The 26397-nt window shown below is 34.4% G+C and overlaps 1 protein-coding gene across 1 annotated transcript in view; it reads left to right on the forward strand.

The window, feature by feature from the left end:
• The window catches only part of LOC108731245 (UNC93-like protein), a 48732-nt gene extending 23617 nt beyond the window's left edge, over nt 1–25115 (forward strand). Inside the window, exons 3-6 of the mRNA XM_018461468.1 lie at nt 2860–3079; nt 13448–13610; nt 21388–21655; nt 24718–25115. Of these exons, the coding sequence (XP_018316970.1) occupies nt 2860–3079; nt 13448–13610; nt 21388–21655; nt 24718–25043 (977 nt within the window). The 3' untranslated portion in view covers nt 25044–25115. The remainder of the gene's footprint in view (nt 1–2859; nt 3080–13447; nt 13611–21387; nt 21656–24717) is intronic.
• The last annotated feature ends 1282 nt before the right edge of the window (nt 25116–26397 follow it).

Consider the following 26397-nt stretch of genomic DNA (forward strand, 5'->3'; position numbering starts at 1 on the left):
GTTATTAGCACTGCTCCGGTGAAAGTTCTTCTGATTGACGCACACGAATCAGTTAATGTAAATTTCTGTAGGTATGCTGATAGGTTTTACTTAGAGTTATCGATTAATTCCTATCCCGGAAAGTGTTCAAACGTCCGTGTGAAGTTACGAATAACAAAATTCCTGGCACGCCGCGGCGATAGAAGATGAAAGTCGTACGTGTCAGTAGTTCCGGTCGATGATTTAACCGGCGAGAAGCGCACGGCCGTTAATTTTTCGCCGCAACGTAACGTGTGCTGCAATTTGCGTTGAACGATTTCTCGACACTCTCGGAAAGGTTTTATCGTCACGTAGACGTGCTGGGCTGGGCATGTATTTGAAATACTTTTATTTAAAACACAATATTTGCAATACAGTTAAGTGTATTTTGTATTTTTTATTTCAGCGGAGCACATATAAAAGTATTACGTATTTTGTATTTAAAATCGAAAGATTGAAAATTTTCCGTATTTCGTAATTCATAAATAATAAGATTAATTGTCAATCTTAATATTTGAAATACAAAATACTTTCAATCTTTCGTTATTAATATTGAAATACAAAATATAAAATATAAAATATTTTTATGTACTCTGCTGAAATACAAAATACAATAATTGTCTTACAAATACTGTTTTAAAATAAAAGTATTTCAAATACATGTCAGCCCTGTAGAGACGCGTATATTTTGTTACACATTATATCACATGCGGGAAAATAACTCGTGTATGACCGGTTGCACGTTGATGTGTTTTAGCGTCGTTGCACTTCGGGGCGCGTAGCGTGATTTCTAGTCGATGTATCCGATTCGACTCGACACATCGAATATCAACGAGATCCTTCGAGAAGGTTCTTCGCAAACGAGCGCATTCGAACGCATCTCGTACACTTCCTCATTGGCGACACTCGTGTGCGTGGGCCGTGTTTGCACAGCTGTCTGAGAATTTCTTTCTCAGGTTATTTGCGAGCATTTCTCCTCTGCGCTTCGCCGATCGGTGATCCTTGCTTATTAACGAAATTTTCTCTTCAACAGGACCACCGTTGAGATTAAAATAACTTTTGTGGCGATATAAAATCACGAATATGATAAGAACAGTTAGGGTTGCTGCAAAACTGGAAATTAGGGAATTGTCAAGGAAATTGAAAAATCAGATCAGAAAAGTTGGATAAAAATCAGAAAATTTTGCAAAACGTTCTGGAAAATGAAAATTCTTGAAAAGAAGTTTAATATACGTCACCTATGCAGTTTAGGAATACTATCAACGTAATAATTAAAAATGCAAACAGTGTTAATACATTAATAATAATTTATATTGCTTATGTTAAATTGATCTTTCAATTAATAGTTTCCAAGTCAGGACGAAATTACAAAAAATTTTAAAATATCGAAAATCAGGAAAAATTATGAAATTTTAAGATGAGGAATTTGTGACAATTCTAAAAGTGCGTTAATGATACATTTTGTTTATCGCGGGATTTCTTCGCGTTTGCGTGAAATGCGTGCAGAATTTTCGCGTAAGACGACTTCGCAATCTCGGCTGTCTTAATGGCGATAATAAAGCAATCAGGACACGCTAGGTTGCGATGTCTATTGCATCCCTGTCAGAGATAACCAGTTGTGATTTACATTCGACAAAGGTCTCCTCTGACTTCACGCGCCGTGAATAAAGGTATAGAATGGATCCTACCATGGGTACAACCGTGACCTCGATGTACGTCGTCACCTCCACTCAGACACGAGTCGACGCGCATAATTGATTTTTCGATCGTGAAAAGAAAGGCGTAGCGTGCATAATGCGCTAAACCGCGAATCCGCAAAATCGATTAGGGAAGATTCTTCGGCGGTGAAACTCGTCCATGAAATATTGATTTATGAAGTGTCTAGCTTCGCTTTACGCGCGCGTCTCGTTCTCTTCTCGCGACGAGACCGGTATGTCAGTTTCCGGTACGGCGTAACAGGTTGACCTCTCGATTTATCGTTTGCACACACGTTTACCGTGCGACTCTTCGAGCACTCGCTTCGAACCAGCATAATCGACTTGGTAATAAATTGTTACGCGTTCTCCGCGTTGTCCAAGAGTACACGTAGTTTCCAGGTAACCCTTCACGTCGATATCCTCCTACCGATTTTATTTCTCGAACGTAATATATACGACGACTATAAAACAGCTTCCCCATACAAACTTGCATCGCGAGGAGAAATTCAGATCTTGAACTTTGCAGAATGATCGAAGAACACTGTAATTATGTCGAACGTTATGCAGTTAATTCATTGCTAATTTTAAAATCACTCAAAAATACTGTGTAATTCTTTTTTAGTTCTTTCATTAATAATTGTATATTTTTAATAAAAATTTACAAAAGTCACAACTGTTACATTTGCATGTACACATTTATATGAATATTTTTAATTATAAATGTAACAATATTTAACAAAAATTGTTTTTTGTTTTAGAAGGTTAACATAAAAATATCTTCACCGATGCAAAATATAAAGAACAATAATTATTTTCAAGTCGCATAATTTAAATTTATTTTTTTCTTTTAACTGCATTTTCATAAATAGTCGTAATCATGCTCTTTAATCACAAAAGTGTAGTAAAACAAGACTGCTTTTCCTTGTAAAAGTTATAAAAAACTTATTATTGTAAAAACATTCTATCAAAATGAAATTAAACCATTTAGCACTAATAAAGAAAAATTAAATCTTTATTAATTTAAGAATGGAGGCTTTTAATCTTCCTTGCTGTTTTGTTTTCCGTTTTTGAGTTAAATTTGGAAAAGTTTAATAGAGAAAGTGTAAACGTTCGAAACCACTCAGGGATCACTTTTAAATTACAGTATTGAGCGATGGCGGACATTCTGACGATGGCAATAGCACAACCAGTAGCTGGGACAAAATCAAGTTGTGCGGTGCGGATTTCTGCGTCCTTGGCAACGGAGGTCACGAGAACCTGGAGCGACCACCGGAGTCGGAGATCTATGAAATCTCCGCGATCTACCTCACGTGCGTCATCGTCGCAGTGATCATCGTCGCTCTGTTCGTCGATCCCCTCTCTAGGTGAGTACCGAATATATGGATACGAAAGCCATCGGTCGCGATGTTAATCACTCGTTTTTATTGCTTGCAATAAATATCAAGTCGACATCGTAATATCTCGTAACAGAATAATACGTCGCACAGGCAAGGCCAGTCGTTAAGAAACGTTAGAGAGTAGTCGAGCTTAATAAATCAGACTTCTCTACATTTTTATATGATAATTAGAGATAACGCGCCAAATGTTAATCGATCGAATTACATATTTATGTACACAGTAGCCATATCAACTTGTGTTTATCGATAATACAAATCTTCATGCTGCTATTGGAGCACTCATGTTTAATATATTGCATCATGATACCGATTAGTTACTTATTATCAATTCTCTTTGAAGAAGGAATAAAAGGCGAAAAAATTAAGATATATTTTCCTTTTAGGTCATTGTTATAAATTAAAAATCATACATGTATTTGTTATATTATAATGTATATTTAAAAACCGAAAAAATGAAACCGAAAATATATTCTTCGAATCCTGAATGAATAATTCTTGGGTGAATATTTAAAGAAAGTTTTAACTTGAATTATTCAACGTTAAAGATTTAATTCTGCTCATAAAATTTTATTTTCCAATTAATATTTAGCGAGAATTTTAATACATATTTAATACGTATTTAATTCGAGACTTATTTAATTATTAAAATATCTTATTGTCACATTGAAAATGTGAGTTACGAAAAATGATAACCTTTATTCAAATTTTTGTTAAAACAAGATTAAACGAAACCAAATTAAATGTATATTTTCGCTCTACCTATTTTATTTTTTCAATGGCTTTTATAATATGCGTCACTTTTTTAAATAGATATAAAAGTATTAGATCATTCTATTAAATAATACGATTGCAAAACTGAGTTTTGCAATCGTATTATTTTCAGTTTGCAAAACTCAGTTTTGCAATCGTATTATAAACATTACTTTCAGTTTGCAAAACAGTTAGCGGATTAGCGAATGTTACTACGTATTCCCAGATAGATGAAACAAATACTTCGTTCTGTCTGTATCTATTCTGATCTATGTGAGTAGGATGCGAAATCCGTTCGCCACAAAGAGGTTTATAATTGCGCGTTAAATCAACAATGAAGCTTAGTTGCAGAGGTTGAGCACGCCGTAATTATGCGCCGCATGAAAGGTGACATGCGCGGCACGGTTAACAAAAGAAGCTGCCTCTGCCATTCGTGCTGTCTTATCAGTGAGCACGATCACTGACAATGATATATTTTATCCGCGATTTTGCACTGAATTACGTAGCTCAGACTATCATCGCCCGTACGAGTGTTTTACGAATATACTTAGTATATAGTCATACAGATGTCATGCAATCGCGTTGGATTTTCGTCGCCCGGCTATTCCAAGTGTAAACGACCGAACGAGAGAGTAAAATATTTTTTCCTCTCAATTTGATAAGAACATAGCATTGTTTTTGCGCGATGTCATTGACCGTCTGTGGCCGGGAAAAGACATATCGTTTCGTCATAAAATTAGCATATGATAATCGAAGCCGCGAAAAGTCCTCGTTTAGAAAAAGTTCTGTTTCTTAGAATCACTGTATAGAATGTAATTTGAACTTTTTCAGTCATTTTTAATTTTGCCACGCGATATATACAGTTTCCTAGGAAAAGGAAATTAATTCATCTGATTCGCGATAGAAGAAGTTAACTCACGTTTTCTCTGGCTGTCTCTTTCTACAATAATCAACTCAATTATGGTTATACTCATCGCGATTTATCATGTTACCAACGTTACGCGGGTTATTAGATAGATTGGAAAATTTAAAAATCATACTTTTTAAAAGCGGCCGCCTCTTTGCTATTATTTTTTTCAAAGACGGTGAGCAACTAAGTTATGGCCGTTTTCACAGTGTATCGTCAGTAATTACTAGTTTAGCGACTACATATCGTCAATGACTTATCATCGGAGTATAAAATTGAGGAGCAGAAGAGCAGTCGAGCTCTTGCGGTATTACGAAACGCAGTTTGATAGACGTGATCCGCGAAACATCAGCCCGAATTTCCTCTCCCCTATCTCCTCCGTATCGGATAGCTGTAACCAATGCTCTGCTTATGATTGCGAAATAGCGTACATCCGACAGGATGCGCCGACAGTTGCATAACGCTACACGTAGCGTGAACCGTACTTATTAAAAGTGGATAAGTTTCTGGAGGCTCTTCGCGTTGCGTCAACGCCATCCTTCAGCATGTTACACAGCAACACGACTGGTCTATACTGGAAAAAATTTTTATATTGTATTTTTACATCGATTACCAAGCATAATTAACTTGAGACTTTACGACTTATCAGAATCATATTAAAAAAATATCCAGGGGCATCGGTCGACGGAAAAAAATTGATAAATCGATTGCAACAGAATGCCAACCTTGATGTTAGAATTAATAATCCTAGAGATATATTTATCACTCACCGTAATAAAACGGAAATATAAATTTATAATTAGCATTGAATGAAAGGATTGACTCATGAACATGGAGAACATAATAATTTTCTTTGGATGAATTGATGGAATAATTATTGCATTCATAATTAATTACAGAAAATATAATTAAAAATATTTAAAAATTGCAAAATGGCTAGATACACCTAAAAAAGAAATAATCTGATAATGTGTGGGATGTCAAAATAATGAAATATATCGATATGATATAGCCGCGTCATCTCGTAAAACACTTTAAATATATGTATGTGTCACAATATTATTTATGGAGTCGTCACTGTCATTTCATTTCTGTTACCGATAGAATCGTTCTCGTACTCATCCTGTCGTGAGGAGGTGCTCAAGGACATGTGTCCGTCCGGATGTAAGCAACTCTTAATGATATGTTGCCCGCCAAATTATTATCGGGCCGAAGATTAGATTACAACTCGACGTTACAAAGTCTTGGAAAATACATGCCTCTGTCAGTTACGCACAACGCTCTGACACACACTAACTACTCCGTTCGCAATTAATACAGTCGATCTTCCATCACTGATTGTGAGAAATCGATAGAGACATCATTAATATAGGCGTGACGTTAAAAACAATTCTATCGAATACGGCAATAGAGAAGAAAAATGCGTTAGCCTGTCCCCATAGAAGCTATAGATCTTATTTTCTAAGCACACTCGGCCGATCTATTTAATGAATTGTTTTTATGAACAGCTGCGTTGAAATATGTGTTTACTGTGTTGAAATATATGTTACTTTTCTCATCGCGCGACATCAAGGTTTCAGTCAATGCGACGAAACCCTGCAAATCAGTCGACTAGAACTCCTCGCGCAGAAGGAACAAACGCGTTGGAGCATTACGTTCGTAATTATTTTGAATTGATAGATGCTATCATGCCAGATTTATTCGCGGTTGTAATTATGGTGTTACGATTCCATGACTTCCGCGATAACATATTTCTGTATATACCGTTTTGATTTTTTTTTTATGCGGACTTTTATGTTTTAATTTATTTCCTTCCTCAATTTTAATGAATATAATTTGTTTATATGATCTCTTAATGTTTTAAGATATATATATATAGGTTTTATTAATGTTATATATTTAATAAAAAAATTAATTATGCGCGCGCGAAATATTTTTATACATACAAAATGTAAAAAATGATATAAATATACATAAATGAGCTACACAGCAATATTACACATTCGTGATGACGCATGACGCCAATATTAGTATTGTAATTTAAATGCAAGTGATAATTATACAAATATCTTTATTTACCATAATTTTTACCTGAAATTTCTCATAAATATTAAAATTAATAATTTATAATTAAGATTAGCAAATTTTTATCTATCTCGTAACAATCCGATACTTTTTTTTATAAATACGAGTAGTTACTAAGATTTTCATTATTCGTACAATTTCATTATTTTCTGCATTTTAATAGGCTGAAAAGTATCTTCGAGATTCTCTATCACAGTTCTCTTTCGTTATGCTCGCTTTTATCATTCTGATGATGAATCTGTCCGAAACTCTGTAACTATACATCCTTAACTGCTAGGAAAATTTACGGCCGCAGAGCCGTAATTCATAAATTGTTTCTTCGCAAGGTCACGCCTTCTCTGATTTACGTGTGTTGGCGCAGGTTTTTGATAACGTGAAACTCGCGATGTCAACACTACAAAAAGACGACGATAAAGCAACGCCTGTAGTTACAATATCTTCGTCACGTATACGGTGATTTAGAAGTGTGATACTTTCGACAATGAATACTTAAAAAATCTTTTGCATTGTTTTCCATAGAAAAAATTCTATACAAAATCATCATTTATTGCAATCTTCTAATTGCTTGTATTTCATGTTTCAATTAAGTCAGAAGAATGTTAAAGCGAAGATTATTTCAAGATAAAAAAATAATCTCAGATTTGTTATACGTTATTTTAAATTTTAATTTTGCAAAAATCTAATTTTGAATTGCTTAATTAGCGAATAAATAAAATCAATTTTTAAATTAATTTATACTAATATTTGCAATTGAAAAGAAGGTTTCGCAGTGACACTCTGTATTGCATTTATCGTAGTTTGCGGCGAAACGAATGTATCTGGGACACGCGACGGCACGTATCGATACAACTTCTCATATGCTGCTCGTGTTCTCGCTTAAAATCTGTTGCTAAATAGCACTTCTTTACGTTATCGCTCCAGGAGAAAAATGTATTTCTCTCGTACACAAACACAACTATCGCGTGTTTGAGAAAATTATGAAAATTGAAAAAATAATAAAATAACAAAATAATAATATGTTGCTCAAATTAAGAATCCTATTATAATTGTATACATCTTTTTACAATTAATTATTGAAAGAAAATTCGAATATTTTATAGTTTGTTTTAATCCGTAATTTTGTCGTACTATTAATCTATCCAATGCATGATCTCAATTCTCTCTCGTTAAATGCATCCTCGTATTTTTCCATTAATGATTCTTTTGAGAGACAGGTTGTGCCGATGTCTAAATCACAGTGTCTCTTTCCGCTTCTCTCTCTCCAAGCATTAAAATCTCGCGATTGCCGACGTTGCGTAATCTGCAAACCGATGTATCATGATGCACGAGCGCTGGCGCGCTTCATTCATGCGATCGCTTACGAAGATACTCGCCGTTCGATAATCGCCCACGATGAAACGCAGCGCGCGCGATCGTATAGCGCGCATAATACCGGTGCAGTTAGGAAAACTGACGTTTCCCTCGCTCACGTATCTCTTTCCGGTCGACTCGGTGCATATGCATGCCGCTAATTTATCCTCGGTCGTAGATAGACGCGTATACCGAACATTAAACAAATATATGTATACAAAATATACCGCATGTCAAGAATACTTGACTCACTTTCGATATCCGGTACTTCGACGGTCTTAAACGCATTGCGTGTCTGCTCGATGTACAAGCATTATTAGCGATGATAGTCTCAGAAAGTCTTTAAATTAATAGACTAATTGGACGTTTAGATTTAAAGAGAAAAAATATTTTATTACTATATATAAGGAAATTTTGAAATACCATTTAATATGCAGAAATGTATTTTAAATATTTATTTTTTTTAAATTGAATATATCTTATTGATATCTAAACAATTAATATATCTTTATTTATACTTTTTCAAAATTAATATAATAAGATTAAAAAAATAATTATTAAATATCTTGAGATATATGAAGTATACGAGAATACGAGTAATTATGATTAAAACACAGGTGCTCTATACTTATCTCCTCTAAATGAAATACATCATTGACATGCTGACAGGTTCGAGAAATAGTGAACCTGTTTAGCGAGTGCAGTTGCCAGTTTGTTAACGCACAGCAACAAACGTGACTACATCATTGCAACTCGAAAGGCGATATTATTAAGAGAAAGACAATTCTGACCTGCATAACGTTTACTGCGTTGTCGAGGAAAGCGAACCGCAGAACGAGACTGCGATGACCGTAAATTATATCGAAATCGATGTGCTAAATATATAAGTTATGTACATTTCCTCTTAGGAAATCAATTTAATCTTGCGTTACAAATTGAATAATAATAAGTAATAAATTAAGCTCGTTGCTATAATTATTTTATAATGTATCTCTCGCTTCTTTTCGCCGTTTTTAATTCGCAATCTTACGGATAATAATATATAATAATTAATAATATATATATTTTATCGATTCTAAAAATTTAATTCGCGATGGAAGAAAAGAGGAAGAGTGTTTAATCGAATCAATTTGTCGGAATTAATTTCGCAAACAAAGTCGTCCGTTGAACTTTCTCTTCGGGACGTATTGTCCATAAAATATCGAAAGATCTGAGCGTATTATGAGTACTTACATGTTGTCGATCTCTCGCTCTCTTTCTTTCCACCGTCATTCGTCGTAATGACAGCATCGTCCGTGATGTCTGCATATTATACGGGAAATGTTACGTAAGAAACGAGTGTATTAGATCCGTACGCAGATCGCGGCTGAGACATCTCCGCTATCTTCCATTTGCATTGCTTCCAAGGCTGCATCATAACAGTTCTGGTCTGTGCACGTTGGAAAGCGCAGCGGAACTATGTTCGTGAAAATGCAACTTTGGTTGAAAAATGCGAGAAGAAAAATTCTTAGGTTACAGTGACATAAACGTTTTCGTAGCCAAGTACAAAAATTGCGCATAATCGGTAAAGAACGCAAGAGAAGGAAAATTAGTAATGGTAATCACGCTCTATAATGTAATGTACTTTTTTGCACTGACTGCTTGAAGTCCATTAAATTGTTCAAGTTTTTGAATTATGTATCTGGATTAACGCGTGGCGACTCGTGCGTGCATAAATCCGCTCACGATGTTCGCAAAGTGTATTTATAATATGTATGCAACGTACATCGATTCGTTCTGTTCTCTCCATTCGAGAAGAGAGGCTGTGGTTTTCGCGAATGATGTAGCGTGAATTCATAGAAATTACGAGTACGAGTCAAATTGATTTTCCGGTATGGGGACAATGTAAGTGCATTGCGCGACACTCGCGCACGTGACAATTGAAGAAAATGTGCACGTGCCACAAATGTGCTCGGAAATATCAATATTTGTCGCGTTACTACTGTAATTATTAATGTGGCAAGAAAGTTCTTTTCTTCCAGTAATAATGAGGCATAAAATGATACATCTTGTAGCTTTTCTAAATAATTTAACGCTATTTCTTTTTGAAAAAAATACAAAATCCTACAAATAATTATATTGAAATAGAAGACTAATAAATTAAGATGGCTTTGTTCATTTTAAAAATTATTATTGTAATTAAATTGAAAATTAATTTTGTTTTTAATTTATATTACAGCTTCGCCTGGAATCATGAAAGTAAATTAGCTGATATGATTGACATTGTAAGGTTTAAAAATAGTGAACGAAATAGATAGATCTAAAAATTGACAGCACTTTTCGTCAATTAAATATATAATCTACAATCAGGCAATTTTCGCTGACAAACTTTCTTAAAAATGAATATGAATTCCTCCAGAATTCGTGGAGTAAAATAAATTAATCGTTATCATACTAATCAGTTTTGTCTAACGAGATATTCATACACTGAAAAAAAAGGTTGGCTGCTGCAGCAAATTATATGGTAAAATATGGTATAGCATTTTTAATTGGCTGCTGTAATCAATTAAAAATGTTATGCCATATTTTACCATCTAATTTGCTGCAGCAGCCAATCTTTTTTTTCAGTGTATCCTTCTACTAGGCACATGTATTAGATGATGATTTCTCTTTATTTTAACGAATATTCGCGTACGGAAATACGTCGTTTGTACAAGAGATAAAAAAACGTGACGTTTACAGATATGATTCATCGAATATGATAAAGATGAATAATCACTTGTCACAATCGCTCAAGCTATCAATAGGCGCGATTAATGACGATACACGATTCGAAAGCAATATGGACTAATGTGTATATCACCGTGTAAAATATATCGAAGATCACTCTGAAGATCACGTCAAAGATCACATCGTCCCACATCCTTTCGACGTCTCCTTCCGCTTAAAGAGAGTCGTGCGGTACCTACCTGTTTTTGCATAAGTGTCGATTCGAACTACGCTCTCTACGGCTGCCAACGATGGCCGTGGCTTCGGCCGGGCCCAGAAATCCAGCAAACGTGTTCTCAGGAAAGGTGGAGAACATTTGCTGTCGAGCGTATGCCGAGCGTTTAGTGTCAGGAGATTTATTTCGCGAATTCTCACCGATGCGGTATCGGCCATTGCGCCCGTCTGGGGCTTTAACTTCTCGCGGATCTTCAGGGGTGATTACGTCTGCCTGGTTCGTCCGCTAAATTTAGTGTCGGGCTTATATTCGTTGGATGTCGCCACGAAAAACGCGATAATAAACTTTCATTCTCGTGATCCGTTAATTCTGTGATATACAACAGGAATTTTTAAGATTTCATTATATTCCTTTTATATTTCAGAATATTTATTATAACGATATAATCAAATTTTGTATAATTTCTCATAAGAAAAATTTTAGATGCATTCAGATCCAATTATCATTCTGTGATAAGGACAGGCTATGCGAGTAAAATTTTTTAAAGCTTTTTGAAGCTTTTAAAATTTTTTAGTTGAATCTGCTATTGATATCGAATATTCTCGCGTGAAAAATGTTATACAAAAGCAAGTTTCAACTGCGTAGTTAATCTCGAAATTTTTATTGACCGAAGTACCGTTCCGCGTGCGACTTTTACAGCGCATAAATCTTCCAGACTACGATTTTACTAAAGATTAGCACTTTGGCCAATGCGAGATATGATGTTTCGACTTTTTTCTTTCTTTATCATATCAATGAAAAGTATCGGCGTAAAAGTACGCATAGTATGTATATCTTACGTTACCTACAATAATTAAATTGTCTCATTAATGGAATGAAATTTTATGCGCACAATGAATTTTTTTAGAATGTACGTTGCTAATTATTAAATACAGTCATTTGATAGATTAATGTCAGCAAAAATAAATCTTTTACGTAAAATGATTTTTGTGTAAAATAATTTAGATGTAATCTAAAATATTAAGTGTCACTTTATATTGTCGTGAAAAAATACTGTGCAAAAAATAATCAAATTAAAAAGTAATTAGATATAACTATTCCATCCAATCGCTGATTTATTACGGATAATATAAAATGTGAATCGGATCGTCACCCAATATTCGTTTATCTATTCGTAACACAAAACAATGAATGAACACGCGGCACCGTTCAATGGCAGTGGAAGTTTGCTAATTACGCAACTTGTTTCCGCGTGGCTCACGCTGCACGGACACTGAATAAGTACATGGATGGTACAATCGCGATGATAATTAATCGCGATCGTCATTAATCCCCATCCGAGCGAACGTGCTCTTCCTCTTTGCGAATAGCGGCGCAAAAGTCTGCCGGAAAATCATACGTTCTGAACGGCAGCTGGTTATCATTGTTCATTCGCGTTTCCCGCTCTTTTGTTCGCCTAACTCTTGACTTATGCCGCATTACGTGCATCGTACGAAATTATGTTCGACGTAAAATATAACCGCACAGATCACTGTAATATCTAGTATGCATACACTGAAAAAAAAGATTGACTGCTGCAGCAAATTAGATGGTAAAATATGGCATAGCATTTTTAATTGGTTGCAGCAGTCAATTTTTGGTTGCGTTAGTCTATCGAAATCCTATGTTGACATTGCAAATAGGTTAACGCAACCAAAAATTGGCTGCTGCAGCCAATTAAAAATGCCATATTTTACCATCTAATTTGCTGCAGCAGCCAATCTTTTTTTCAGTAATCATTGTCATCCCGAAATAAATATCAAATAATTTTATAAAAAGAGAAAAATAAGTACTTGAATAATGAGAGTAATTAAAAGTCAATGCTATTATAAACTGCGTAAAAATTCTTCTAAAAACAATAAACAATAATTTTACATTTTGACACAGAAAGAGAGAGAGAGAGAGAGAGAGAGAGAGAGAGATATGTCAGACACAAATGCTATATGTTAACTTTAACAAACGTAGATGTCCGTACTATTCTCTCATCTAAAATTGATTAAAATTGCACAGATTTTGCCGACAGCGGAAAAGCGAGTGAATGAAAATTCCCCCATTATCGCTGAAACGTATTATTAGAATGAATCACTCGACGGTCGCAATTTTGTCTTCCCGGAATCGAACCGATTACTATGCGCACTTGATTTATTTCTATACATTTGTACCTAATTACGCTAGAAACTCATTGTATTCAATAAGCTAATAAGTCGGTAAAACGTAATTATATTTTAACTGACTTCTCAAGGGGACATACGGGTTCATAGAATTCCTAATTGTTTTCCAGGTACGGCGAGAAGCAACGGCGATCGGACAGCCAAGAATTGAGCGGCATCCAATTGCTCTCCGCTACGGCTTACCAGCTGAAGAAACCTTACCAGCAACTGTTGATACCCATCACGATATGGATTGGTATGGAACAGGCTTTCATCGGTGCCGATTTCACGCAGGTGAGCTCTTCAAATAATAAACGAATTTTACATAGCGTCTGTACCATCATTTCTAAATCTGTCGACGTCAGTATGTTGGAAACTTAATCACAGTTTCTAGTGGAAAACAATTTCTACGTGAGATCTGATATTTGTTGGGAAGATAAATATCTTTACATGTATCATATATCTATAAGTATTTGAAATAATCGATATAATATTTGAAATATAATTGGTAAAGGTTTAATGATCTAAAATATACAAGCTTGTAATATACGGGAGTCATAAAAATTCAATTTTTCTTAATAATTTTTCTTATTAGCAAGAAACGTTGAATTTTTTGCCATCAAAAAAAGTTTGAAACGGATTATTTGCGCAATTAACAATAATCTTTGTCGATCTAACTAAAATATACGAACGAATTTATCATGGTAGATTTATTTTCTCGTATGCGTTAAAATGCACGATACTTTCTAATGTCAATTTCAATCACTCACTGATATATAATTCGACGCCAGTCTTTCCCTTTCGCGTACATTGTAAACGGCAGCCGCCGATAAAACAATGGCATTCCATTTTGCAATCTACACGGTTGCACCGTGTATCGACCTTTTATTGCAAGCCCCCCGGGTCCACGTGTTCTCGCGAAGCATTGATAAGGAAACGGCCGTCCTTGGCTTCGTACCAGGATCCGACATTAACGAAGCGCAATGACGTCAACTCGGTCTGACTCTGTAATTACAGTCCGAACTCGAGCCATCATCGGGCAACGAAGAGGCAAAAAAGAGACTAATAAAAAAAGCGGAGTTCCGTATTGTCGTTTATAGCGTTCCTTTCTTATTCCCGGGCACGTACAGCCGTATTTATTGCGTTGCAGACCACGCTCGAAGATTTATCGGCGCTGCTCCGCGATAACATACTTAAAATCGTCGCGAACGTAATTATTTGTCATGACGAACGACAGTCTCCGAAAACGGTAAAATCTCGACCGGGAGGAATATTTCATTATAAAATGTACAACGACAGACGTGTCGATACAAAAGCTGTCAGTAGTGCGAGAAAACGAAAAGAACAAGGTATAAAGTCAGAGCTAGAATGAAATGATTCAAGCGTGTCGCACGTTATTTCTTATCATTGCAGATCTGTTAATTGATCCATACTTATTCTTAGATATCAAAGGAGTAATAGTAATCTAATCCCTTAAGTTAAATAACATTTTATTATTTTCAAATTCCATTTGTATTAAAACCTAAATTAATCTACTATTTTTGGAATTAGTTTCAAAGTAAAAATGTCCATTAACATATTCATTAATAAATAATAAACTAAATTTGATTCAAATTTAATACATTTTCTCAAGTTAAATTGTTTAACTCATCGTTTTAATTAAATTAATGACATATTGAGTAGGAACAATGACGACCTATAGATATGATTAAAAATAACTCACATGGGTATAAATTGACATTATGAATTTAACAGTGTAATAAAAACAATTAAGTCAGTGTCATTTTTTATGTAAAATTATGAAATCATCCTTCCACTTGTATTTGATTGTGCGAGAGGAATTCTTTTCGGGATACATCCTGATCGAATTCCGAGAATCTATAGACAAACTACTTCCGAGGAAACCCGAGGCTATAAGGATATATATAATGGAAGCTTCTGGTCGGTCATCGAGCTCTGTAACCGGTTAGTCTGTCCATAGATTTTCTCTTTTTGCACGTTCTTTAACTGGCGCCAGAGTCTGTCTTTCCCGATCCAATCTTGAACTACCGCGAGTCGCGACGACAATCTTCGTTATCTTCATCGATAGTAGGAGTCCTCACTCGTGGAAGCTGGTAGACACTTTTCTTTTCCTCGGCACGGAAATTACCGGCTAGGATCGTGAAACCGACGACGTACATACGTATCACATCCTTACAGATTTTTTAAATCTGCTTTACTAGTCGCCTTCGAAGCGGAGATTTACTGCTCCGGCTCCACTTTCTATCAAATTAGTGTCAATTTTCGTTCGACAGATTCTAAATTCTAAGATGGTTTTTGTGCCTGTATACTTGACGTCATAAGTAATTTCATGCTTGGCTTATTACATCTTTTTATATATTTTAATGTACATTCTATTCGGAAATCTCGATTCTCATGAATGGTAAAACAATCGAATAAGAAATGTGTCTGTTAGATTTTTAGTTTATACTTTACATCAATTTTTTTGTTAATAAAATCTCTCTAATTTGGTCACTATTGTAGATACAGTGATATTAACAATAAAATATTTTAATCTGTTATCTTTTTGCATTATTTAATAATGTGGAAAATGACATTATCATAACAGAGCCACGTATACGTATATATATTTATACACATTTTTCTTCTCTAAGAGAAGCCTTTCGCTTAACTTCTTTTCGTGCACTATGCCTCGGATAGTAAGTCGTGATCAACAAATCGTAACGAAAAATCGATCTGGATCAGCTGAACACAGATGTCGAACGCCGGTTTCTCGATGCGTGACGGCCACACGAGGACGCGTGATCATCCTCCGGAAATATTGTCGATTAGAGATACCTATGAGAGATTTGTAAGCACTAGGCTTGTGTGTGCGTTTAACTCTTTTAACGATGACATTATTGAAAAGTGACTTATACGCAAAGGGCATGATTAAAAATTCAGATTAATAGAACACACAAAGTCTGTTATTAATGGGACATATGTTTTATAATGATTTAAAGCTATACCATTAGAAAATGTGTATATGTGTCGTGTGTTCATGTAATAAAGTAAATTGAAAAGTTTATTATAATATAAAAGAATTTTTTGTATTTAAAAAATTATATTGCGGGATATATATCTTTCATTAGAATAGGAAAAGGTTAAAATGTACCGGGATAAAACATTGCACACCTCGCTGTGCGAGCATTAAAATCCCCAAGCTTGAGTCATGTGCGGTTGATCTTAATCGAGATCTTAATAAAACGAAACTTTTTTAAAAGAAAGGAATCTAGATTGCGATAAAATTATTCTTTTATATTTTTTAAGAAGAAATAGATGTGATGAAACAAAATACGTCAATTTGTAATTTGACTAAAAATAATAACAAAGATGAATTAGAACGTTGTAAAAGAAAAAAATGATTAAATGTGTCATGTGATAATTATACGAGATTGATTTAGAAAGTAAATATATCTCAATTAAAATATATATTTGCCATAAAAGCGACAAGAAGAGAAGAAAAAAAAAATTTTTAACCGAAGAAAAAATAGATGCGTAAGAAAGAAACATTTACAGCAGACGTTTTTAATGTGATGTACGTATGTCTGACATGCGAGCAAAAGCATCATTAAACCAAAAGGTATTTAAATATACAGGATGTAGCGCGATACTTGTTTACATATAGTATAGGGAATGTAATTAAAAATCTCTCTAAGAAGTTCTCGGATATACGGTGAAAGAGAGAAAGAATACGGCGGTAATCACTGGCCGCGTTCAAATTAATCACTCCCGATTGGAAAGATGGATTTGCGTAATTTATATACTGTCTACCCAGTAATCGACCCGCCCAACGATATCCCGTATCTTTACCTTCTCTCGAACGTTACAAATACGGCATCCCATGACTGTCAGCAAAAACACACCTCGAAGCGGCATCGAGCAGCCGCCAACGAGTTAGTTGATTTTTTGCGATACGATTATGATTAAGCTACTACAGTTTTAACGGATCAGTCTTTTCTTATCTTCGGAGAGAGAGAGAGAGAGAGAGAGAGATTCCCAAGTTCCAGCTATTTCTTTAGAATTGCTCTTTTTTGTAATGATCAATCAAAAACATATAATGGTATATTGAAAAAGAAATTTATTGAGTCTTAATACATATTTTTTAAAATAGTAATAATTAAACGTAAACTTACAGTAAATAAATATTTACTCAATAAAAAAGTAATAGTTAAATAAAATTAATGGTTTTTGTATTAAATAAATATATGTTTACATTTAGTAAATATTTGCTTAGAAAAATAAATATTTATTAACATTCAGTATTTATTTTCCAGTATATTTTCTACATAAAGATCATTTCTGAAATGTTATAAAACTTGAAAAATAATATTTAAGACAATGTAAAACCACTTCAGGCTACTGGATAGTTTGCTTTTTCCAAAATAAAACGCACAAGAATATGTCGTATTTTCTTTACATTACTTCTTATGAATTATTTCCATGTAAAAGTAGGTTTTGTTGAGGAGTTAGGTATATTTTGCAAAACTGTCAGATATTGCTCATTATTAATCTACATGAAAATTACAAAAAGAGCTTGAGTCTCACGTAAGGAACTGGAATTAATCGAGGAAGGTCGCATCGGATGAACCCCCTCATTATTGAGCGACCCTGCATTATGGCAAAAACAACCTCTGGTTCGCGAGTTGCGATTCGTTCGAAATTGGTTCGCCGATAGGTCGTACGACGTCTTTGACTCGTGAAGCCGGATAATTGGGCAATTAAATCCGCGCCGAGAAAATGAAACGGAAAGAAAAAGAAAAAGGAAAAAAAATGAGCAAAACGTGGTAGTTGTAGGCTCTGCTGAGTCAGCTGTGGCGCTGGACCTGTTATAAATAGCCCTGCAAGCTTATTCTCGCGCCGATCCGGCGATACCGCTTCCATATCTGGAATCTTGTGTATCAGTATTTCTTAACATGCCATACATGCACGTGTATGCATGCACGTGTCGTAGTCACCGTTCTCTCCGGTCTGATCTCGTGAACGCCTCGGGACATATAATCCCATTCAAACGTTCACGGATATCGTTCAGTGGAGAATTGCGCAAAAATATTAAAAGAATGCGATGATTTCGAGTTCAATGAAACTCTACACTCGACTTGTAGGAGCTGTTAATCACAATTTGACGCGAAGAGTTAATTAAATGTACGCTATTAAAAATAAAATATTAATTTCAACTTAAAGATGTACAGTGAACTTTCTGAAACATGCAAAAATGTTAAAATTAACATTTTATTTTTAATTTTTAACAGTGTATAAGCTCCCCTGACTCTTTCATTCCAATTTTTTTAAAACATTGTTAAAAAGTTTTAGAATTTTATGTGGTCCACGTAAGCAACAAAAAACATTATATATATTTAGATTTTTAGAAGAAATAATTTGCCTATTTATAGGTTGTTACTGGTCAGAACAGTGAAATTTGTTTGTTAATCGCACTTTTTTTACTAAATTTTTTTTAATGTTTCAGAAATTTACTTATCAAACTGTTTTAATGAGGTAGTTGCTCACCTTGAGAGCCACGGATGATATAATATTATATGACATTACGTATGGAAAAGGAAATGCTCGAATGCAAATTTTATTGATTTGAAAAAAAGATCACTTCAAGCTATCAACGTAATACATTCCGTGTGGAGTTCTTACACCTACATCGAAAATGTTGTTACAAATGTAATAAAAATTGAACTTTCATACACGGTGTAAAAGATTACAGCGGATATATATTACGCGCGATATTACAAATAAATCACTTCGTTCTTTAAAATATGTACCTGAGATTATACAATTTATATATTAATTATAATACAGGAAGAATTGAAGATATGTTATTTTATGCAATAATGTAGCCGTGACGTCTAAAATGACGGCGTGTCTGATTAAACGTTGAATCGCTACTTATCGTAAGACGTAAGACGACATTAAATGTCCTTCGGCGTGGCTGCGACCCTGCTGTAAAAATTCTGGTTCCGATATTACGAAGGGCGTCTTGCGTTTAAATGGGCATTTATGCGTTAACGATCAGCATGAAATGATCACGCGATAAATACGCTTTATATATAATGCACCTTCTGTCAAGATAATGCTACAAATATATAAGTAATTGAAGAAGTGTCTCGTTCAAGATTAGTACTATAGTATAATAGTAAACCTTATTTGGAAGCTTAAAGCGACGAGAAGGTACGATGTTCGTATATTGCGAAAGATAATTGCGCCTAGACATTTTTATGGCTACTTTGAATATAACTTTTACGAAAACATATAATCTCTATTGTCTATCAACTTTAAAATCTCGTGTTACATTTTATGACGCTTGATATATCGATAGTTAATCAATATGGATTAACGTATGTAACGTGTTCATAAAACATTTTATAAAATGTTTGACGTCGTGCATTTAAAGTTGGCAATTGAATATCTATGTAGCTCAAAATTAAATTTTATCCGTTTTATGATTAATGACATATCAATGTCTAATAATAATTCTTTTTAAAGTTACTATTTCTCTTTTGCTTTAGTCGTTTTCTATGCAGTTCCAAATGTTATCTCGCTCGACACAACGTCAAATTTTTTCCTTAATTCTAAAATATATTTTGTTTTCAATATAATATTTTGATTATTATTCTTGTTTTAAATGAAAAACTGGCTGCGGTTTTAAATAGTCCTAAAAATATAATAGTAAAAAGAATAAAAAAAGAATTAAAAAATAATATAATAACATAAAAAGAACAGAAAAAAATGAAAAGAATTCTTGTAATGAAGGATTCAAGGACATGCGTGTCGGCATTTCGATAATATATCCTCAAGATCTTATGTCATTATAATGAATTTAGATGGTAATAAAGATACTAAAAAAGTCCACAAGTTAAAAAAGTTCGAGCTAAATCTCAGTTTGTCGTTTCATTATGTCAACAATGATTGATGGGATTATAATTGCTGTTATAAATACATACAAAGACAGATATCAACTTCCTTCAGAACAAACTCATTGATTCAGCTTAGAAAAAAAAAGATTTAATATTCTTTTGCTTGTAAAAGCTGTTAATAGTTATTCAAACCAATTAAGAATCGTTGTGCTTTGAAAATCAAATTAACATGTACATATATAAATCCTGTCAGTATATGAAAGCGAGTGTAAGCAACAGAAATGAAAGAGCCCGATTACATCTCACAGATATTGCAACTATGTTGTATACAAATTTAAAATGTATATGGCATCACGTATTTATATTAGAGATTTTTATATCAGAGAGAAAGAAAAAGAAGTTTCAAAATCATAATTTATTGCAAATCATTAATTCTTTTCTTTCTATAAGAAATGTTGATCAATTTCTTTTATTTTCGTTTTCTTATTGTCTTTATAGTAAGTTTTGATAGGATATTGTAAAGTAACAAAAAATTAATTCCATTATCATTAGTATTTGATGAGAAACGTTAATCATTTTCATACAATTTCTTAAATTTCTAATAATATACGTATGTTTCAATTATCTATCTGATATATCAAAAATTTTTGCAACGTTCGAATTCAGAAGACTACCTTTGATTAAAAAAAAAAAATAAAGACATTAATTCGTCAATGTTCTGTCAAAAAGGAAGGTTACATTATTACTTTTAAGATCTACGAAATTTCTGTTAATATTGCAATCACAGATTTGGAAACTATGATTTCTCTGTTCACTATTCTACAAATTTTATAACTTGACACACCATGAGGACGCTAATAAATCAAAGAAAACACATCACAAAGACCACATATACTGACAATATAATGGATAGAAGATCTCTTAGCGTAAGATTTTACTGTTGACATGCGATTTTAATTAATTTATTCATTGAAAAGGACCACATTTATGGTGAAAACGTCTAAACTAATTTCACGATTATATCATATTAATAAATTATTAGCAAACATCAACCAGCTGAGCTATAATAGCTCTGATTTTGTATTCTATTGAATTTGATTCAACATAGCCAATAACATTGTAATTTTAATTTTAAAGACATTAAATTGAATTCTTTTGTGTTTTTCCAGGCATACATCTCCTGCGCCCTGGGCGTCCACAGAGTCGGCTACGTCATGATCTGCTTTGGGGTGGTTAACGCCGGCTGTTCCTTGCTATTTGGCTCATTAATGAAATTTGTCGGCAGACAGCCACTGATGGCGTTGGGTGCCATCGTTCATGCCTCTCTCGTAGTTGTTCTCCTCATGTGGAAGCCTCATCCCGACAATCCTTATGTCTTTTTCTCGGTCTCAGGACTGTGGGGTGTGGGCGATGCCGTGTGGCAGACGCAGGTTAACGGTGAGTGTAAAACTACATGTTAATGTCAGCTAATATGTTGCGAGAAAAAACTTAAAAAATCTTTTACGTGAGAAAAGATACTGTGCTGGTTGGAACGATTTTAAAAAACTGTCGATCCTTTTGATGTGCTAATTTTATAATAGTCATTTTAATTAAAACAATGAAATATTTCTAAAAATATTAATAAACATTAGTTAAAAATATTATATGTCGGACGTTATTAGCCATATGGCTGGCAAAATCGAACGCCCTGAATCAGATGACACATTACAAGAACAAAAAAGATTATATAGTATTCAATGTCGGAATCCATAATTTGTGTGACGCTCTATTGTTCATACAATCGAATAAAGTAAATTGTATATCGTATTGCAAGACTAAAGAAAATATTTAATATTAGCGGATTGAAGTTCGTAGTGCGGCGAGAGATAGGGAATTGTTTTAGAGATGTATAGATTTGTTTACTCAGTGGGTCTTCTCGAAAACCGGATTCATGAATTTTGATCATAAGCCAGCGACTCCGTCATCAAGATTTACCGGCTATATTTCGCATTTGTTTATTCGCAGTCAATATAGTACGAATATTGATAGATCAAACGGACACTTGATGAGCGACTTTAACGCATTCGCGATAAGGAGTATTTGGAGATATATTGCTTCTCATCAATATTAACGTCCTGCTGAGGCCTGAAAGTTAAGGTCACTGATCGATCCAGTCCAAAAAAAGAGATAATGTGCCAATTTCTTCGCTATTGAGTTGACACAACTGAGAAAAATTTTTGTTTAAAAATGGATGAACCAGAAGGTTCTGATCATATTAATTAGAATTCCAGTCATCATAATTGGACATTTGATTATCTTGACTAGAAGTCTGATTGATATAGAATCCTCTAATTCGTCTATTTTCAACCAGGAATTTTCCTCACAATCAGTGTAGAATTTATGAAACTTGGCTTTGATATTTTGCATTATGTAAATTTTGATTTTCCAAGCGGATGTCATTCGTAAAAAGTGTTTCCCTTTTAATGATTACTTATTATTGATAAAATGGTAGGTAGAAAGTTTAATGACGTAATCTATAAAAAAATTAAGCGTGTGCCAAGAGGAAGTAATAAATTGCGAATTAATGAGCGGTTAAATTGCTTCTATGATTATCGTCTGTCTGATCGATTATAACGTAATTTTCTTTATGATTTGTACATGTGACAGTCGTATAATTGGTCAAATTAATAAATACGTATAATTATGACAGTGCTTTTCAAGATGAACGTCCTGAGGAGCCATTTAAAGAAAATATTCATGATTTTGAATCTCAATTTTGTGACGAGGTAAAATATTTCAGTGTGCATAAAATATTCTAGACAATGAATATTCTAGACTACACATGCTAAATTTTTTCTAAATAAGAAATATTTTCAGCGTTTTTGTACTTGCTGTAAAAATATAAATGTTCTCTTTGCTTCTCGCAAAAAATTTACTCATATTAAATTGAGTAAATATCCGCGCTTGTTATAGCATCAAAGGAAGACGATTATTCCTCTTATTCGTTGATCATTAAAAAAATATAAAGAAATATATAAAAAATTCAGAGATAATGTATTAAAAAATTCAATACTTATCTCTCATACTTAGTTCCAGGGTTTGATTCACATTCAAGGACATTTCGATTCATATTCCATATTCATTGTATGTCTCGACATCATCACGTTTGTAGTTATAAAAAAAAAGATATCCTTATCAAAAAATATAAATTAAAAATTTTTTTATTAGATAAATTGTGTCCTCTTTTTTTCTGAGTCGGAAAAAATTTGAGCGATGCTTTAATAATTTTGATACAATTTTCGCTTGCATTTACAGCCGCGGTTCGCGTGTATAGTAAATAATCGAATAGCACACAGTAATTTCGCGTTGCTTGCGTACATCAGGATTTGTCTTTGTATATAATTAGAGCTTCTGCACGGACCTACACGTCTGAAAAGCGAGTCTCATATTTTTGCCTTGACAGTTTTTTTGCAGGATTATTCACTCTCCGCCGTTTCAATCTGTTCTGAGTCACGTTATTTTGCAGAAACCGATATGCAAATCTATTTAACTACGTGTATACAAAAGCATACAACGTAGACAACTGTATTTGCTTTACATCCGGTTAATTGTGCGTACCGTGAGAACTTCTAATTTAGCGTGTTAAACAATAATAAGCAACGTTAATTATTAGCTAAGAATACTTCTAAAAAGTGTCACAGAAAAATCTCCGAAATTATAGCAACCAATATACAGCAGAAATTTTCTTCGAGGAATTTCGAAGCTTTTCATGTTAAAATAAGTTGTTATTGTACAGTTTTGAAAATCAGATGAAAAATTCTATTTTAAGTTTCAGTACATTCTTTTTAATTGAAATATAAACCTTTTTAGCGATTAAGACTATCGTCATAATAATAGACTCAAATATGTACACTCTCATATATTCTTTCCCACGGATTTCCCGCTTCCATTTGAGTAATTTATTTCCTTAATGCGGCATCTCGTGCATCATCGGCAGCACTATTATTATCGCTGTTACGTGCTTTCTGAAAGCGCATCTAGAGAGTGCCGAGTCAAGGATTCGATCCATCTGTGAGCTCGTTATCTCGCCGTCAAATAGGATGAACGCAAAACGATCGACCTCGGTGCATAATGTAGTACCTGGATGCACCTATTTGTAGTCGCGGATCCGATAAAAGCACCTGCCAAGTTAATCCGCAACAAATGAGATCATTTAAATCGTTTATGTTTTAGTTAAGTGCACGAATTCCTAATGTCCAATATGTAATGTAACGTAAATCCAGGGATTTCCTAATGAATAAAAAAAGAGAGGAAGAGAGATTTTCCGAATATATTTTTATTTTTCTATTTTGCTTGAAAGATCATTAATGTAACCGAATAAAAAAATTGTCACCTCTAATATCAATACTTTTAATCGTGGAAATTTTGTGTAGATAAATTTTTTAGATGCTAAATTATTTTGAAATTTTCCTTACTATCCAAATTACCGCGACGATTATTTATTATATTGACTGTTACAGGACTCTATGGTACGCTATTTAGGCGTAACAAGGAGGCAGCCTTTTCGAACTACAGGCTGTGGGAGAGTGCCGGCTTTGTGATCGCCTACGCGTATAGCACACATCTCTGCGCCCGTATGAAGCTATATGTGATGCTGACGGTGCTGATCATTGGTACCATAGGCTACATCATCGTCGAGTTGCTGCACAGACGCAAGCAACGGCGGCTCAAAGCGATCGCCGAGGATCCGAAGGCTGCCCAAGCAGCCGCCGAGGCGAATCAGCTGGAAGAAACCGACGACGAAAAGGATGATCTCGACGACGAGATCATCATCACGCATCTGTGAGCGACGATTAACATCGACGTAGTCGTCCCTCCTTAAAAGTCCTCGCGCCGCTTTCTCGGCTCGTCGACGGGGGAATCGAGACGATGGCCGGAAGATCCGATCGACCGATTTCGCGAATACCTTTTCCTCTACTAGAGATAGAGATTAATGAGCTGCCGAGATCAATGAACAGTCGCGGCACTCTTCCCCGTCTTCGACGATGCGGGCGAGGAAAACGTGTTCTCGGCGGTAAGTCCGGAATGTGGAACCGCGTTTGGTCACAAGGAGGTCAAGGTTGAAGCACGACCTTAATGAAACGGTGGGTATGGACACAACTTCCACGATGAAGTGGAGATGCCGGGCGTCGACTCCATCTTGCGGATGCTTCTCCTCAAGGTAATGCCGAGTGTAATGCGTCTCTCCAGGCTGAAATCTGGCTTCCATCTTTCTCAGCAGGACCAGAATGAGTCGATGATAGATAAGTAATACACTTGTCAATATTTGGTGGTGCTAAGGAATGCATGGCGATGTAAAATTCGCTCTCGTGCTCTAGAAACGTGGAACTTCCGCCACTGTTACTCAAAAGCTATCGAATCACTTCGATCCTCGATCCGCGTTCTTAATATGAGACCTCATCATCGCGTTCGTGAAACGGTCACGAAAACACCGCGCGGCGCAGAGACAAAAAGTGCATTTTATTGCGCGTAGTTCTTATGCAAGACGTGTATTTAAAAATGTGGCGATCTTAGAATTATTCAGTTTGTATCACATATTTATTGCATGCCGAATGGCAATGTCTCAGCAATCGTTGTCATCATGTATTGGAGGGAAGAATCTAGAAACGCATTTTTGCTTCTTTAAATTTGAAGAATTATTATATTTTAGAAGAAACATTAAATGTTTTCATGTATTTTCTTCAATTTCGAGCTTATTAAATAAGAGGAAAAATTTGCTATCTCATTAGGCTCTTAAATTTATTGGATATTTGTGATGTTAATACGAAGAAATGCACGTCGATTTCATCAATGGTTTTTTATAAATTGATACGAATTTTTGCATTTTAAAACATTTTATCAATTATAATTTAAAGATTATAAATACGACAATTGGTCATATTTATTCAATAATAATAGTGTTTTCCTTTGAATTTATAATACTCTATCTTTTTTAAAGACAAAAGACAATCGTCACTATGAAATAATCATATGTCGGGAAATGGTATTCTTGATCAAGGAATGTCGTTATCAGTCACGTTAACAGTCGGAGTTCCTCGCATTTTTTTCTTGCGAGAGAAGCACGTAAGATATCAATGTGGGTCTACATATGAAAACAGTATTTTTCCTGCCAGGGAATAAGCGAGTTATACAGAAGGAAT

The sequence above is a fragment of the Mycetomoellerius zeteki genome, unplaced genomic scaffold, assembly GCF_001594055.1.
Source record: "Mycetomoellerius zeteki isolate Tzet28-1 unplaced genomic scaffold, Tzet1.0 scaffold122, whole genome shotgun sequence".
In the NCBI taxonomy this organism is placed as follows: domain Eukaryota; kingdom Metazoa; phylum Arthropoda; class Insecta; order Hymenoptera; family Formicidae; genus Mycetomoellerius; species Mycetomoellerius zeteki.